Raw genomic sequence first — 16,812 nt, forward strand, 5'->3', positions numbered from 1 at the left:
CTTGGTTCTATCCAAATAGAAGGATAAAGCCCTGCGTACGTCTAACGTATACATGGTGAATTCAAAAGAGTTTGCATGTGGTTTAGGAAAAAGTTGGTACGTGTATCGGCTCTGTCATAAATATAAAGGGAAGGGTAACCACCTTTCTGTATACAGAACTATAAAATCCCTCCTGGCCAGAGGCAAAACCCCTTCACCTGTAAAGGGTTAAGAAGCTAAGATAACCTCGCTGGCACCTGACCAAAATGACCAATGAGGAGACAAGATACTTTCAAAGCTGGAGGGGGAGAGGAACAAAGGGTCTGTCTGTCTGTGTGATGCTTTTGCTGGGAACAGATCAGGAATGCTCTTCAGAACTCCTGTAAAAAGTTAGTAAGCAATCTAGCTAGATATGTGTTAGGTTTTCTTTTGTTTAATGGCTGGTAAAATAGCTGTGCTGAATGGAATGTATATTCCTGTTTTTGTGTCTTTTTGTAACTAAAGGTTTTGCCGAGAGGGATTCTCTATGTTTTGAATCTGATTACCCTGTAAGGTATTTACCATCCTGATTTTACAGAGGTGATTCTTTTACTTTTTCTTTAATTAAAATTCTTCTTTTAAGAACCTGATTTCTTTTTCATTGTTCTTAAGATCCAAGGGTTTGGGTCTGTGTTCACTTGTACAAATTGGTGAGGATTTTTGTCAAGCCTTCCCCAGGAAAAGGGGTGTAGGGCTTGGGGGGATATTTTGGGGGGGAAGATGTCTCCAAGTGAGCTCTTTCTCTATTCTTTGTTTAACACGCTTGGTGGTGGCAGCATAGGGTTCAAGGACAAGGAAAAGTTTGTACCTTGGGGAAGTTTTTAACCTAAGCTGGTAAGAATAAGCTTAGGGGGTATTTCATGCAGGTCCCCACATCTATACCCTAGAGTTCAGAGGGGGAAGGAACCTTGACAGGCTTATTGATGGGGAATGACGAATGCACCTTTGGAAGGAATTTGGGGTGTAATCGGAGGGTAACCTTGTCCTTAAAAAATAGTGTATACGGTGGGTCTGCCATGAGAGCTACTATTTCTCCTGCCCGTCTGGCGGAGGTGACTGCCACCAGGAATGCTGTTTTCATAGAGAGGTGTAAGAGGGAGCAAGTGGCTAAGGGCTCGAATGGTTGTTGAGTCAGGCAGGATAATACTAAGTGAAGGTTCCACGAAGGGGTAGGAGGTTTAATGTCTGGGTATAGCGATTGGAGTCCTTCGAGAAAACGCTTGGTGATTGGATGAGCAAAAACAGAGGTAACATCGATCTTGTCATGAAAAGTTGTAATAGCAGCTAAGTGGACTTTGATGGAGCTGAAAGAAAGGCCCGATTGCTTGAGGTCTAATAGGTAGTCAAGTATGATCGGAAGAGGTGCAGAAGTAGAAAGAAGTTGTTTAGGTGAACACCACTGTGTGAATCGCTTCCACTTACGGAGATAGGTGATGCGAGTAGATTGTGTTCTGCTATGTAGGAGCACTCATTGAACCTGCTCAGAGCATGCTAGTTTATTTTGGGAGAACCACGTAGGAACCAAGCTTTGAGGTGAAGCATGGACAGCTTGGGGTGAAGAAATCGGCCGTGTTGCTGCGATAGGAGGTTCGGAGTTAGGGGCAACGAGATTGGTGGGCGGACCGACGTTCTGGTGAGGAACAGAAACCACGGTTGTCTGGGCCACGATGGGACAATCAGAATTATCATGGCACGATCTGTCCGTATCTTTGTTAGAACTCTGTGGAAAACCAGTATCGGAGGAAAAGCATATAGCAAGTCCTGGTGCCATGGCATCAAGAATCCATCTCCCAGGGAATGTTTGCCCAGTCCCACTCTGGAGCAAAATTCAGGACATTTCGTGTTCTTCGCAGTTGTGAAAAGGTCTATGGTTGAGTGGCCCCATATGAGGAATATGTTGTGGATGATCGTCTCATTTATCTGCCATTCGTGATCCCAGGGAAAGCGTCTGCTTAATTCATCCACTGTGGTATTCATAGCTCCGGGAAGATAGGCGGCTGATATCTCAATGTTGTTCACAAGGCACCAATTCCAGAGCTTCATGGCTTCTGTGCAAAGTGAGTGAGAGTGAGCCCCTCCCTGCCTGTTTACACAGAACATGCAGGCGATGTTGTCTGTCATTATCCGTACATGTTGGTTCCGGATTAATGGGAGGAAGTGATGGCAGGCATTGCATATGGCTCCAAGTTCTAGGACATTTATGTGGAGGGAGGATTCGGTTGAAGACCACAGCCCCTGGGCTGTGTGGTGGGACATGTGTGCACCCCACCCTGTGAGGGATGCATCGGTAGTCATTATGAGGGATGGAGCATCCTGAAGAAAGGGGACTCCAGAGCAGAGGTTGGAGGGAACTTTCTACCATAGGAGAGAGTCTTTGACTCTGAAAGGTATGGATAGAGGCTTGTTTAGAGCGTGCACATTCGGTCTGTACACCGTGGCCAGCCAAGCTTAGAAGCACCTCATGTATAGTCGAGCGTTTTGACCACGAAAGTGCACAAGACCATGTGACCTAGTAGTTGTAGACGTCTCGAGCAGTGACCTGAGGACTGTTGCGGAGTTTCGTTGCCAATAATTTTATGGTGTTGAAGTGATCGGGCAGGAGAGATGCTATTCCCCTCCGGGAATCGAGATGTGCTCCTATGAACTCCAGGTGCTGGGTAGGATATAATGTGGATTTATTTTTGTTTATTTGTAGGCTGAGGGATAGGAAACAATCAACAGTGAACTGCATGAATCAAAGCGCTTCATCGAACGTTGATGCTTGGAGGAGACAATTGTCGAGGTAAGGAAAAATTATGACCCCTTGTGTCCTGAGGTAGGCAGTGACTATGGTTAGGATCTTGGAAAAAACACGGGGGACAGTGAATAGGCCGAAGGGTAACACCCTGTACTGAAAATGTGTCGAGCCGAGGGTAAAACGAAGGAAATGTCTGTAGGCCGGATGTATAGGCACATGAAAATAGGTGTCCTATACATCAAGGGCTGAAAACCAATTGCCTTGCTCCAGTGCTGGGATTTTGGTGGTGAGGGTAACCATTTTGAACTTTTGCTTTTTGATAAATTTGTTGAGCCGCCTGAGGTCAAGGAGAGGGAGGGACAGGCAGTAGAAACAAAAGTGAAACTGTTTGAGCAGCATATTCCAGAAGTCTTGAGGTCTTTCTGAGTGTAGCCTTCATTGATTTGAGATCTACCAGACCATTCTCTCACTAGAAGGGAAAACCTATAATGGCAGCAGGCCGTAAAAGAGACCCAGATTGAGAATAAGAACCATTCAAGAAATATGTTTGCTGATGATGTTTTAAAGAAAGCCACACCAGTGAACTGGTGGAAGTCACTTAAGCACTTGGATTCAGAGACTGTTGAAGTGATAATCTCACTTTTAACAGCAGTAGCTTCTTCTGCCGGTGTAGAAAGAATATTTTCTTCCTTTGGACTAATCCATTCCAAAGTGAGAAATCGTTTGGGACCTGAAAAAGCAGGAAAGCTTGTTTTTCTTTTCCAGATTATGAACAAACAGGAAAATGAAAGTGAAGATGACTGATTTAGCTGCAGAAGCCACCATTTTAAGTTTCTCATGTTGACCTGGCTGACATAGTCGATTTAATTTTTGGTTTAAAAAAAATATTTCATTTAACTATTTTAGTTAAAAACAAGTTGAACAAAAAACAAACCTGATTTTAAAACACTTGAATGTTTAACTAAATTCAAAAATTCATATGCTTGTTTTGTTAAAATATTATATGTTTGCTGTTGAAGAAAAAAATCCAGAATACATAACATTGTTGTTTTAGTTAAATAAAACAATGTAAATGTCTGTCTGGTGATGTTCTCCTCCTAATACAGCATGGCAAGAAAATCCTCCAAATATTAATGATTAACCCGTTGAACTGGAGATAGTTCACCTCCCAATGACTTCATAAATATCTGCTTCAATTACCTTTGGTAAATGAAATAACCAAACAATCATTCATTTTCTGATATAGCTGTAAAACTAATCTGAAAAGTTTTCAAAATAAATCACTTTAAAATGTATAGTGTGTACCTTCTACAACTGAAAACTACATCTATCTCTGAGTTGTGAAGAATATGTATTAAGGTTATAACAACCAACAAGAATGCACTTTTATGTAGAAATCCATGATTAAATCGAGTCTTCCTGACTAGTGATTTAAATCAGATGTGTGTGTGTGTAACCTAGCTGTCTGACTGGACTGAATGGGTCATTAAAAAGGACTGGCTGAGGCCAACGCATATCAATGGAAAATATGAGAAGACAATGGAAAGCCCAATCACCAGACACTGACACCTAGCAATCAATTACCCAGAGGGAGGAGGGAAGCAGAGCAGAGACCCCAGCTTGAGAACAAAGGACTGAGAGGTGTGAGGCGGGGGGATAAGAGTTGGCTTCTGGAAGAAGCTGGGGGCTCACTCACCTGGGAACTGACTAAGAAAGGAAGTCAGAGAGACATGCTGAAAGCCTGAAAATGGAGTTCACTACAGCTTGGCTGGTGGACTGCTCTGGAATTACCAGAATGGTCTATGCTTTAACCTCCAGCTCTCTGTGCTAACCTAAGGACTTCTTATGCATAGAGATGGCATAAATGGTTCCTCCATTTCCCTTCCCACAGCTCTGGGTGCAGAGGGTGTCTAGCGGTAAGTAGGCAGAATGGCTGGAGCATGTTGTGCTATGGCTATTACTTTGGAGACCGTATGTCAAGTTGGCACATGTTAGAGCAGCTCAAAGCAGCTTGTTCTAACCTAGACTATAGCAGAGAATCAGAGAACCATAACTGGTTGCACTGGGTTCTAGCTTCTTCCCTTCTCATTGCTGCACCCTGGATTGCTGTGTGTGGGAAGAGAGGCATCCTTTGTCAGATACTGCCCTAGGCTCTGGCAGAGACAGTCAAGCCCTTCTGCTCTTCCTAGGGCTTACAAGACTGTCAGGGAAGCAGGCACTACTCTCCTCTATCCTGGTGCTGCAGCAGGCCTTAAAGAGAGCTTTGGGGCAGCTGCAGTAGAGAAGAGACAGCAGCTATCCAGCATTCTCCTGGTTCATACCAGAATTGCTCTTGGGAATGTAGGAGAAGTAATGAGAGGACAGCTGAGAAGATGGGACTGATTCAAACACTTCAATTAAAAAATTTCATGGCACCACTCAGGGACCATAATTTGAATTCATAATCAAATATCAATTTTCTTCTCCATGCAGCCACTGGTGAGGGAACTCTGGAACCTTCTTATCCTGCAGGTCCTAGAGCTTGGAAGACCACACAGCCAATGAAATAGCCCCACAGCCAGAGCCCCATGAGCCCGAGTTGGCTGGCATGGGCCAACTTCACAACTGTGTTGTGTACACCAAGGGTGGGCAAACTACGGCCCGCGGGCCACATCCAGCCCGCGGGACCATCCTGCCCAGCCTCTGAGCTCCTGGCCAGGGAGGCTCACCCCAACCCCTCCCCTGTTGTCCCTCCTCCCCCACAGTAATGCCACCGCGCGGGCAGCGCGGCTTCCGCCCGCCCACCTCCCACACTTTCATATAAGCCTGTCCTGCCACTCTGAGCTGCATGGTAAGGGTAAGGGTAAGGGGGGAGGAGCGGTTGGATAAGGGGCAGGAGGCCCCAGGGGGCAGTCAGGGGACGGGGGTGTTTGGATGGGGCGGAGTTTTGGGCGGTGGTGGTCAGGAGACAGGGAACAGGGGGGTTGGATGGGGTTGGGGTTGAACAGGGGGTGGGGTCCCAGGGGATTGGGGGGGGCAGGGAGCAGGGGAGGTTGGATGGGGGTGGGGTCCTGGGGGAGCAGTTAGCGACGGGGGTCCCGGGGGGGAGTCAGGGGACAGGGAGCAAGGGGTGTTGGTAGGCGTGGAAGTCCCGAGGGGCTGTCAGGGGGCAGGTGTGTGGATAGGGGTTGGGGCAGTCAGGGGACAGGGAGCAGGGGGGGTTGGATAGGGTGTGGGGTCCCAGGGGGGTGGTTAGGGGTGGGGGGTCCCGGGAGGGGGCGGTCAGGGGACAAGGAGCAGGGGGGTTGGATGGGTCAGGGGTTCTAAAGGGGGCAGTCAGGGGGCAGGAAGTGGGCAGATGGGCAGGGCAGGCTGTTTGGGGAGGCACAGCCTTCCCTACCTGGCCCTCCATACCGTTTCACAACCCTGATGTGGCCCTCGGGCCAAAAAGTTTGCCCATTCCTGGTGTAGACATACCCATAATTAAGATACTTAATTGCTCTTTTCCTCTGTCTTAGTTCTAGATTCTGGTATGTTCTTGTATCCCCTAGATTAGAGGAGTAGAGATATTTTCCTTCATCCCCAACCCTCACCATCAACAACTACCTTCCTATCTCCCTTCTCTTTCCCACTTGTCATCAAAATCCCTGAGCATGATATCTATATTTGTGGCTGAGATCTTCTCTCTAGCAAATATCTCTTTGATTGTCCCCAAATCTGACCTCCTCCCACTACAATTCATTCTCACCAAGGTCACTAGTGACCTTCTCCTAGCTAAGTCAGAGGGACACTCCTATAATTGTATCCTCCTTGATTTCTCTTTTGCTTTCTCCCTTCTCTTGGCTTCCATGACTCTGTCTCTTTATGACTATCGTGAAGCTTCATTATTAGCTCCTTCATCATGACCTTTGGTGATTTCTTATCTTCACCTGTCTCTCTCAGTTGTAAGCCTGAATGTTTTGTCTATATTTTCTCTCTCGGCAACATCTTCTGCCCCCATGGCATCACTGACTATTTTTATTCCAATGACCTACCTAATTCTCAACCACCACTATTACCCCTCTCTCTAGGGGTAAAATGTCCTGCCTCATTCTCTGTCTCATCAAAACTGAACTCAATTTTCCTCCTAATCCTTCTTCACCACATTCCCTATCTGATAAGACCACTATCTTTCTGTTTCCCAGGGTTGCAACATTAGTGTCATTGTTGACCCTTGTCTGTGTACTACTTCCCCTAAAGGCAGTCTGTTAGTAAGTCCTGATGATCTTCCTCTTTAATATCACCAAAAATATACCCTTCCCTCATTTCCATGTCCACTACTAACAGCCTTAACCATGGTTTGATTAATTCTCTTTCCCTGATTACGTAAGTTCTCCTTCCAGCCTCTCAAAATACCACTACTAAAGTCATTTCCCCCCTCACCATTAAGAACAATTTATCCTTCTCCTTTAACACCTTTACTAGCTTCCAGTCTCTTACTCTATCAAATTGGAGTTCTGTCCTCACCATCAGAGTTGTACACAATCTTGCTCAGGCCTACCTCTTTGTTTCAGTTTCCTTTATTCTTTTTTCTCACCCCTGTGCCACTCTCATTCTTCTCCTCTAGGCTTCCAGCTGCCTTTACACTTGGAACACTTTACCACAACCTTTCCACAAAGCATCCTCTCTTTTCTTCAAATTCTTCCAGAGAACCAGTTCTTCCATGAATCCTTCCTATCTTGTTCTCTTCACAAATAATTTCCACACAGGCTCTATTTCCTGAACTGCTGCCCAGAGTCTTGTCTTGATCAGATTGTAAGCATACTGGGGTAGGGAACATGTCTAATACTGTTTGTAAAGCAGTGTATACTTTTCACAATGATGAATGAAAGATTATGAATAAACAAATAAGTCAATAAAACTACCCCTTTAAAATTAAAGAGTAAGCAATGCAGTTTATTACATCAAGTAACATAGACAGCCCGATTTTCAAACCTGGGTTCCTAAATGGGATATCAAAATCTTACATTTAGACATGAAGATCATCACTTAGGTGCAAGTAAATGGTCCTTGATATAGGATAAAAAGTGTGGATAAAAAGCAGCCATTGAAAGATGTGGACATCTTATTAAGGCACTCAAGTTTGAAAATTGTGCTTCCCATATGTAGTACAGCAAGTAAAATGAAGATACTTATTGTAATTTCAACCAGCAGAGGTTCAGTCACAGCTGGCATTTTTCCAAGTAATTCTGAGCAGTTCATCTTTTTCATTTAGAATTATGAGATCAAGAACACTAATTAACATGCAGTTCTCATTTCTAGCTTTAAGAAAACACTAAGTTGTATGAAGGATATCGGTAGAGGTTTGGGGATTGTTTCTAATGTTCTGGACTAACAAGTACGTATCTTTTCTTAATAACTTTTCCTGAAAATGCTGGCTGCAACCAGAATACATGAAAATAAACCCTAAGGAAAACTTGATTTTGTATACCAGGTCTTGGGACTATGTTTTGCAAATGTTTTCTGGTTACCATAGTAGCTTCTGAATTTTCTCTGTAAATGTGAAGTTAGTAATCACTTTTTTAAACTAGGTTACCAAGTCCTTTTCCCTTCCCCCAGTAAGCTCTTCCTTCCCAGAAATTTAATTCTGTCAGTCAGGTAAAAACCCATGCACACACGCATGCACAAACAGACACTCTTAAAATGGCCAGAGCATACTGTTTTACAAAAGCCAAAATATGTGATAAAAAACCTGCCCAAATATGTTGCTTTTCAGGTGCCAAAAAAATAGAAGCCTTATTTGCCATTATTATGAAGACAGATCCTCCTACGTTTTTTCAATGTTATAACAAATTCTAGGATGAGAGTATTCTCGTTGTAGTCAAGAGTGTCAGCTTCTTGAATGAACACATTATGGATTTAAGTGTTCCTTTCTAAGTCTGTGGGTGTGTACATATCAGTCAAAGGGGGTTGAGGGCTACCTTGTATTTTTTTCATATATTTAAATGTTTCCTGATGTGAAACATGTTCTCACTATTTTTCCCCTCACTAATTTACTGTGTACCTTTCTGACATTCTAAGATTTCTTTTCAGAACAGACCCCTTGAATAAATTATAAATTCCTAAGATGCAAATAGCTGTGTTGAGTATGCTGCTAGGAAGCAGAAAAGACATCTCATAATTTCAGGGGTTGACAATGCCCTGATACTATAATATGCCTTTAATGTCTACATTTCATTTTCAACTACTGAATATGAGAGAAAAACTGAAGATTTCTGAGTTCAGAATGGCCACAATATGTACACAAATATCTTATGCTACATGAATTTTGCAGAATCAATTAAAGCAACCTCATCTTAGCATATCTACTAATGTTCATTTTAAACATAGATTTCAGAGTGGTAGCCGTGTTAGTCTGTATCAGCAAAAAAAAACCCAACAAGGAGTACTTGTAGCACCTTAGAGACTAACAAATTTATTTTGGCATAAGCTTTCGTGGGCTAAAACCCACTTCATCGGATGCATGCAGTGGAAATGCAGTAGGAAGATATATACACACAGAGAACATGAAAAAATGGTGTTGCCATACCAACTGTAACGAGACTAATCAATTAAGGTGGGCTATTATCAGTAGGAGAAAAAAAACTTTTGTAAACATAGAGTATACCAGTAAACATAGAGTATACCAGTGTTTGTTTCTTTTCTCATGTAATACACACCACACATGCATATTATTTGGGGGAAAAATACAGAGACTGTTAGCTGTTACTGTAACCACTTCAAATGCAAGCCAGCACGTCTGGAAGAAGTTTTAACAATGCCATATAAAATGATGATTGTTCAGATCTTTTTATGTGCATACATGTGGGACACACATAATATCCAAAAGTCAGTCTATGTGCTTTTATTCAAAAAGGCTGCATTTATGTTTTAATTGCAATGATAAATTATTATATAGCTGACAACCAATTAGAGTCACATATTTACTGGACAGTGAGGTACCAACTGCACAGAGAAAAACAGTATTCTGGTATTTCTGAAACAGTGAAACAAATAAATACTCTTTAGAAAAACAAAGTCCAAACATTTGAAAGCTCTTCACAAAGTGAAAAACATAAGTGCAGAACATGGAAACATGCTTATACCATTTTCACAATGGACATCTGTTCAAAAAGAAGCCACCATTTCATGTCAGCCCTCTGCACTGGTTAAGCAGTTGTTATATGAGAATATTTATAACTATTTTAAGATAAAATTTGTACCAGTAAACTTGATTCTTACCTCTGCAATCATCCTATTAGTGTCTCCCAAAAAAAGAAGGTTCAGTGCTTCCTCCTCGTTGGTTGCTTGCTGAAGAGACAGGTTTTTCAGATGAATGTTCTGATCAGGGTCTTCCATTATTGTCACTTTTCTACAAAAAACCCCGACAGAATAAGAGAATACCAGAGCTGCTTGCAAGTGATCCTAGTTTTAATATTTTCATTAAGATTTCATATTAAATAGTGGGTATTTGAACAGGCCTAGCACAGTAAAAATAAGCACTGAAGATTTGAAGGATTAAAACAATACTAACATTAATAATAAATACCAAATAAGTACTTCTGATTCCCTGCCACCGCCTGACTTCTCATCCTTACTCTCAAGACTTTGATCTCCTTTAGATCATTCCTCTCACAAATTAAACATGTTTATCTCACCACCTTAGAAAAAACAAAACACATCTTTTGACCCCAATTATCTCTATGACAGTGGTTCTCAACCTGTGGCCCAATCAGCACACAGCAGCAGCCCATGTGATATCCTCACGGCCATACAGCTAGTATATATATTGTGTGGATGCGCCCCACATAACATGGAGAGAACTGCATGTGCGGCCCACAGTGGTAAATAGGTTGAGAACCACTCATCTATGACGATTGCCCTATTGACCTTCTTCCCCTCATTTTCAAAGCCACTGAATGCGCCACCTCTTCCTAACCCATACTGGAACCATTCCAACCTGGTTTGTCTCCCACTCTCTTCTTGACTGGACACTGTTCTAATTAAAGTATTTAAAAACATGTTGTGGCAAGTCTCAGGGCCTCTATTCTATCTTCGTTCTCCTGGACCTCTCTGCTGCTTTTGACATAGTAGTATTCTCTGTCTCAACATCTTGTCCTTCCACAGCTTTTGTAACTCTGTCTTCTTCTGGTTCTCTGGTCGTTTCTTCAGTGTTTCTTTTGATGGATCCTCCTCCACCCCTCTCAGCAAAGATCCCAACAGAATTCCGTCCTTGCCTCCTCTTCTTCCTTTGCTCCCTCTGGGTGATCTTTCGTGATTTGCTCACAAGGCATCAATTACAATACAATTAGGTAGATGATTCACAAATCTTTATTTATGTTCCTGATCTGACCTCGTATCTCAGCCTATCTCTCTGACATTTCCTCCTGGATGTCTTGCCATCCATTTAAACTAACCATGAATCCACAGTGAACTTTTGCTCTTACCTCCAAATTCCTCACCATCCCTACATTCTCTGTTGTCGTTACCACTATATCACTATATCAGATCTCATTAGCCTGGGAGTAATCTTCCAGGCCCTTTCCCTTGACCAGGGCTTGAGATGGAAAGTAAAATGTAGTAGTACTCTAATCTCTTCTCACTTGAAATGCTACTCACTGTAGTTTGTCCAGATATTCAAAATATTATCACATGTGCTCCGCTGGATTCTGATTGTCTTCTCAAGCTTGTCTCCCTATAAATGGAATTTGAGATGCCCAGAGGAAAGTCCAGATTATGGCATAGACACAATAAGCACGTAATTAAGTCCCTGGCTCCCAGAGTTATGTGATGGCATCAGACTATCAGCTTTCATTTTTTAAATAAATATATATATATTTCTAGCCTTCATGGTAGTGGAGAAAAGCTTAAAAGCTTGACTTACAGTGTTAACAATGCATGATGTTTGCCCAAATCTGTGGACAGAAAAGTGAGGAGCAGCAGTCAGAAGAGCCAGGGAGGAAGCTACCTAGCCCCATACCCACCACCACAGGAGAATAGGTCCCTGCTGCTCTGGGAAAGGGAGGCAATATCTTGTTGGTATGGGAACAGGGCTTGGATGTCCTACCAGGCTCTGCACAGTTGGCTTACCTTCAGTGGGACTCAAGACACTCCCTTGGGATATGCTCCTCCTTTCTTGCCTTTTGGTTCCATGGGTGAGATTAGAGAAAAAAATTGGTGAAACTCTCCCAAGTGTCATCCATTTGTGGCATCAAACTGAGATGCCAGTCACAGCAGATTGTGCATATCTTCATAATATAATCATTCCACTCTCCCTCTCTCTTTCTCTCTTTTTTATTTTTAATATGTTTTGATTAGCAATGTAATAGCTAATTTAAATTATCATTGGGCATCTGAGTCACCACACCAGAGAAACGAATGGATCAGTTCATACTTCTCAGAGCTGTTGTTTCAGAGTGTCGATTGCATTGGTTACACGCAGATCACATTTTGAAGATTTATTTTCATAATTATAAGGCTAAGAGACTTAGGGCTTGTCTATATTAATATCTAGTTCATGGCTAGTTGAGGAGTGAATCTACCCCACACTCGCCTGCTGCACTCTGTCTGTGTGGACCCTGCTGATACTCATTAACAATTCATTAGCATGCTTTGATCAAGTCCTGTTTCAGAGCGGACTAAGTGTTCATGTAGACAAGCCCTTATTTATATTTTTAAATGAAAACTGAGATTATGCAGGAAAAATGCCAGAATCAAAAATTTAAAAAAGAGTGTTAGCTCATTGTCCTGGCCAAATTGAATCTCTGTCATTGACCCACACATCAAGATCAAAAATTGTCCAAAAATGCTGCTCCATCCACCACAGCATTTCTGAGATCCAATCTTTTCTTTCTATTTACATAGCTAAAACATGTCAAAGATCCTTATCTCCAGTCTTGATTTCTATTACCTCCCCCTCTCTGGCTTCACTGACACCTTCATTCCCCTCTCTTCAATGTATTCAAAAGACAGCTACTAAGATCAACTTCCTTTCTCATCTTTCTGATCATGCTCCCTCTTCCCCTGTCCAACATCCTCCAACTCCTTTTCCATAACATCAAGATCAATCTCTTGTCCTCTACTTCCAGGCTTTTCAGAATTCTCAGAGCAGATACATAAAGCTGGTTAGTCACCTCTTACCTTCTGCACTCTACCAATGATTCTCGCCTTGACCACCTACTTATTAATTTCTCCCACAACTATTTCCATACTTTATTCCATACTCCCCCTTACAAATGGAATACCCTACTTCAAACTGATCCGTAAGCCCTTTCTTTTTTCAAATTCCTTCAAATTCCTCCTTTCCCTTGATTGCCTACAAGAAATTCACCAACTAATAATGGCTGGATTGAAGGGAAATCACATATAGTCAATGTGTACTTCAGAAAAAACACAGAAAAAATGTATATAAAATTGTACATATTTTAATTGTATCCCTCTTCCCAAACTTCATAAGTTTTTTTGGTCATCTTAGACAGTTCTCTCCATCCCTGAGCAAGGAAACAATGCCTTATGTCATTCAACTAACCACGGCAGGATGACACAACGTTATAGTGGGCTCCGATGGAAGATACGTCCAGCCCTCCTTAGCAAAAGGGCCACTTGCCACAATAAATAAAAGACATATTTATAGACAGTAGTAGAGGAATGGTTAGATGGCGCATGCCTCACCTAGAAATATTAGCAGACTTCCTTGTTGATTGTTTAGTAGGGTTAAGAAGGATGCCAGGATAGTGCTGCCCACAAATCTCACACTGGCCAAGTCGTGCCACAATAACATTAACTGTCTGCAACACCTATGTGATATGTGCTGATTACATGGATAAACCCTATTTCTATCTCTTTTAAAAATGTTCTTATTAATATGTCAAGCGCTATCACTCTATTGCAAATCTTCTCACAGAAAAGGAATATATAAAAGTTGTAATGATCATGGAAGATTTTGTTTGTTTTTTGTGAGAGTGGGACAAGAGGATTGTCAGAAAAACCTGGAGGTGTTTGTCAGATGAATTTTCATGAGTAATTACTTTGGATCTTTTCACCACCATCATCATCATTTAAGCACAAACAATGTGCAATGTGCCGTATAATCATACTGAGTAAAAGCAGGTAGGGGATATTTCAGAATGACATGTCCTTGTTAATTCAGCATTCGCCAAGATTATTCCTTTTTTCTATCCCCTTTGAACAGTACCAGCAATGAAGGAAAATGATGTCTTCCTTTGATGAAAAACAAACAATCAGGATGTATTTATTTATTTATTTTCATCAAGAATGTGTAATGTAATGCTGTTAACTGCTCTTCTTAAAGCCTTGAAAGTTCAGAAAAAAGTGAGTGAGGTATGAGGAATGAAGATAGGCAAAACTTCTGAGGCAAATCAGTAACTTACCATCAGTGAAATCTTTCACTTCTTCAAATGCTCCTTCAACCTAGATAGGACCTTTTTTCTTCTGAAGTAATCAAGATTAAAATTTGGCTGGAATTAGTGGTTTCTAGGGCCTCTATGAGCTAAGACACTGTATAATACTGAAAATGGAGTCCTTCCACCAACTTCAATGGGTTTTGGATCAGGTCTATGTTGAGCACTTTCTTGTTTTAAAGCAATATAATTCACTTAGTTCTAGAGGGATATAAGGGCAAGAAATATGTCCTGAGACAGCTATTGCAAAAAGAAAAGAGGTTCCTGTAACAAATGCTATTTCCCCTCCTCTCAGGCTTTCTCTATACAGATAATATGGTTAAGGCAAATTAATCGTAGCATTGAGCAGAGTAAGTGGGGCGGGAGGAGGCTAGACAGAAGCATACAGAGCCTCTTCTTCCCCCTCTGCATACCCAGATAGCAAGTAGGCAGAATTCCAGCCTAGCATTCCCTTGAGAACTAGACTAGGAAAACAGCTTACCTTCTGATGCTCAATATTTTGGTTGGAAGACATAATGAGACCCATGCCCTAACATAAAGTGCAGTCACAAGAACATGTAAAAGGAGACACAAGATGCTTATTGTTGGAGCAGTAATAGCTGTACTTCAGAGTACACAGAGCAATCCTCTCCCACCCCTAGCTCTCCTGCCTTACCCCACTAAGATGTCTAGGAGCCTGAATTGGGCCAGCATCTGGTGATGGCTATATCAACCCCGAATTGGCGAAGCCGGGGTTAAAGAGCAATTTTTAGCCCAAGAGGCCACGCCACCTCATCCCTGCTGGGCATGCTCCCAGTGGCGGGAGCACTCAAAAGGGAGCAGCTCAGCTCAGTCTGGGCTGACTGAGGAGGAGAGCAGTTGTGTGCAGCAGTCTCCTGCTGGGGGATGCCTGGACTCCAAGCCTCCGGGGTCGAGCCTCCAAGCTGCACTGCAGGAAGGCAATTGACTGCAGGAACTGAAAGGGATGACTTGCTGTTGCCAGCAGAGGAGCTGCCAGAGACAAAGCAGAAGAGACACGAGAGGGACCTCATGTCCAACCCTGCAGATGCCACCGGAGAGACTGAAACAAGGGTAGATGATGCAGGGAGCACGCTTGGGGGTACTGGGACATGAACCCTGTGTCAGGGTACCATGTTTTGAAGGGCCCTGCGAGTAGGACTGGCCCAGTTCCCCTATCCTCCCCACTCTTGCTGCTAGGTGAAGCAGCTTCTTGGACTCTCGCCGCTAGGCAATGCTTCCCCTGATATAGTCTCTAGGAGAAGTGGCCCCTTTTAACTCTCGCCAGTAGCATCACGCCCCAGAGTATTGCCAGTTGACCCCTGACACATCTCTCATCACTCATACACAGAGCTCAGACTCATAGGCATAACTTTGTCCTTAGAAAGCAATGTTTTACTGATAAAATCAGATTACATTCTGTCCTCAGATACTTCCGTCAAATTCCCTGTATTGTACCCTGTCTGAATCTAGAAAATGACAGACTGATCTGCAGTGTGTGACGTTATCTGATTAAACTATGACCATGGAGATCATTGCTGCTACTGCTGTTAAATAATCGCAACAAATCTTGTACAAAACGTGTCAAGCAAGGTGTCTTTAAAAAAAGGGTATCATTTGCTGGTTATGATTATGCTATTTGTATGCATGTATCATTTTTGTATTTGAAGCTATGAGTATTGGCTCTATACCTGGATTTCAAATGTTTGTTCCTGGGGCAATGCCCACAAGGTATTTAGCCTGCACATCTTGAAGGGACTATTCAAATTAAGTGGCTCATCAAGGAACATTTAACTCACAATGGAAGTTGCCCACCTACCCTGAATGGACTTTCCTGTGAACGTGCTGTTTGAGGTATAGGTAATGACTTCTACTGTGACTAAGCGGAATCATGCGTGAACATGTGACTTGCCCATGTGACTCCAAACACCATCTTGTAACTTGGAATTTTCCACTAGCTGTGCCCAGGGCTTTGTTTGAAACAATGGGTTTCCCTCCACATGGCAGAAGCTATAGAAGGCGCTGGAAACATCTCCATTTTGTCTCTTTCCTGCTCCAGCCTCTGGACTATGAACTTATACTAATGGGGGCATTCTAACCAAGGAACTGAAGATCTTCCAACGATTTGGAAGCAACCAGAGACTTGACTTAAGCCAGCAGTTTATTCCATCACTGCTACAAGCCTGATCCAAGAACTTTGCAAATATTGTATGTACTTAATTCCTTTAACCAATTTTAACTCTCACCTTTCTTTCTTTTTATAAATAAACCTTTAGATTTTAGATACTAAAGGATTGGCAACAGCATGATTATTGGGTAAGATCTCAGTTGTACATTGACCTGCATGTGTGTCTGCTCCTTTGGGATCAGAGGAACCTTTTATTTGATTAAATTCGTTTTAAAGAACCACTCATCTCTAAGTCTAGTGTTTTTGGTGGGGATACAAGGACTGGAATGCCTAAGGAAATTGCTGTTCTGACTTCTTGTTAGCCAGTGTGATGAAACAGAAGTTTACTTTTGTTGCTGGTTTGGTATAACTCATAGGAGAATAACCTCCAGTTTTGGGGTGTATCTGCCCTATATCTCAGCAGTTTGTCCTGAATTTGGTATTCTCAGTTGTGACCCATGAAGGCACGGTTACAC

General features: G+C 42.5%; 1 protein-coding gene across 1 annotated transcript in view; it reads right to left on the bottom strand.

Moving 5' to 3' along the window:
• Positions 1 to 16,812, bottom strand: part of KIF6 (kinesin family member 6) — a 279,607-nt gene that overhangs the window by 208,344 nt on the left and 54,451 nt on the right. Inside the window, exon 6 of the mRNA XM_043543510.1 lies at positions 9,995 to 10,124. Coding sequence (XP_043399445.1) covers positions 9,995 to 10,124 — 130 coding nt within the window. The remainder of the gene's footprint in view (positions 1 to 9,994; positions 10,125 to 16,812) is intronic.

Source organism: Chelonia mydas, chromosome 3 (genome assembly GCF_015237465.2).
Source record: "Chelonia mydas isolate rCheMyd1 chromosome 3, rCheMyd1.pri.v2, whole genome shotgun sequence".
Classification (NCBI taxonomy): Eukaryota; Metazoa; Chordata; order Testudines; family Cheloniidae; genus Chelonia; species Chelonia mydas.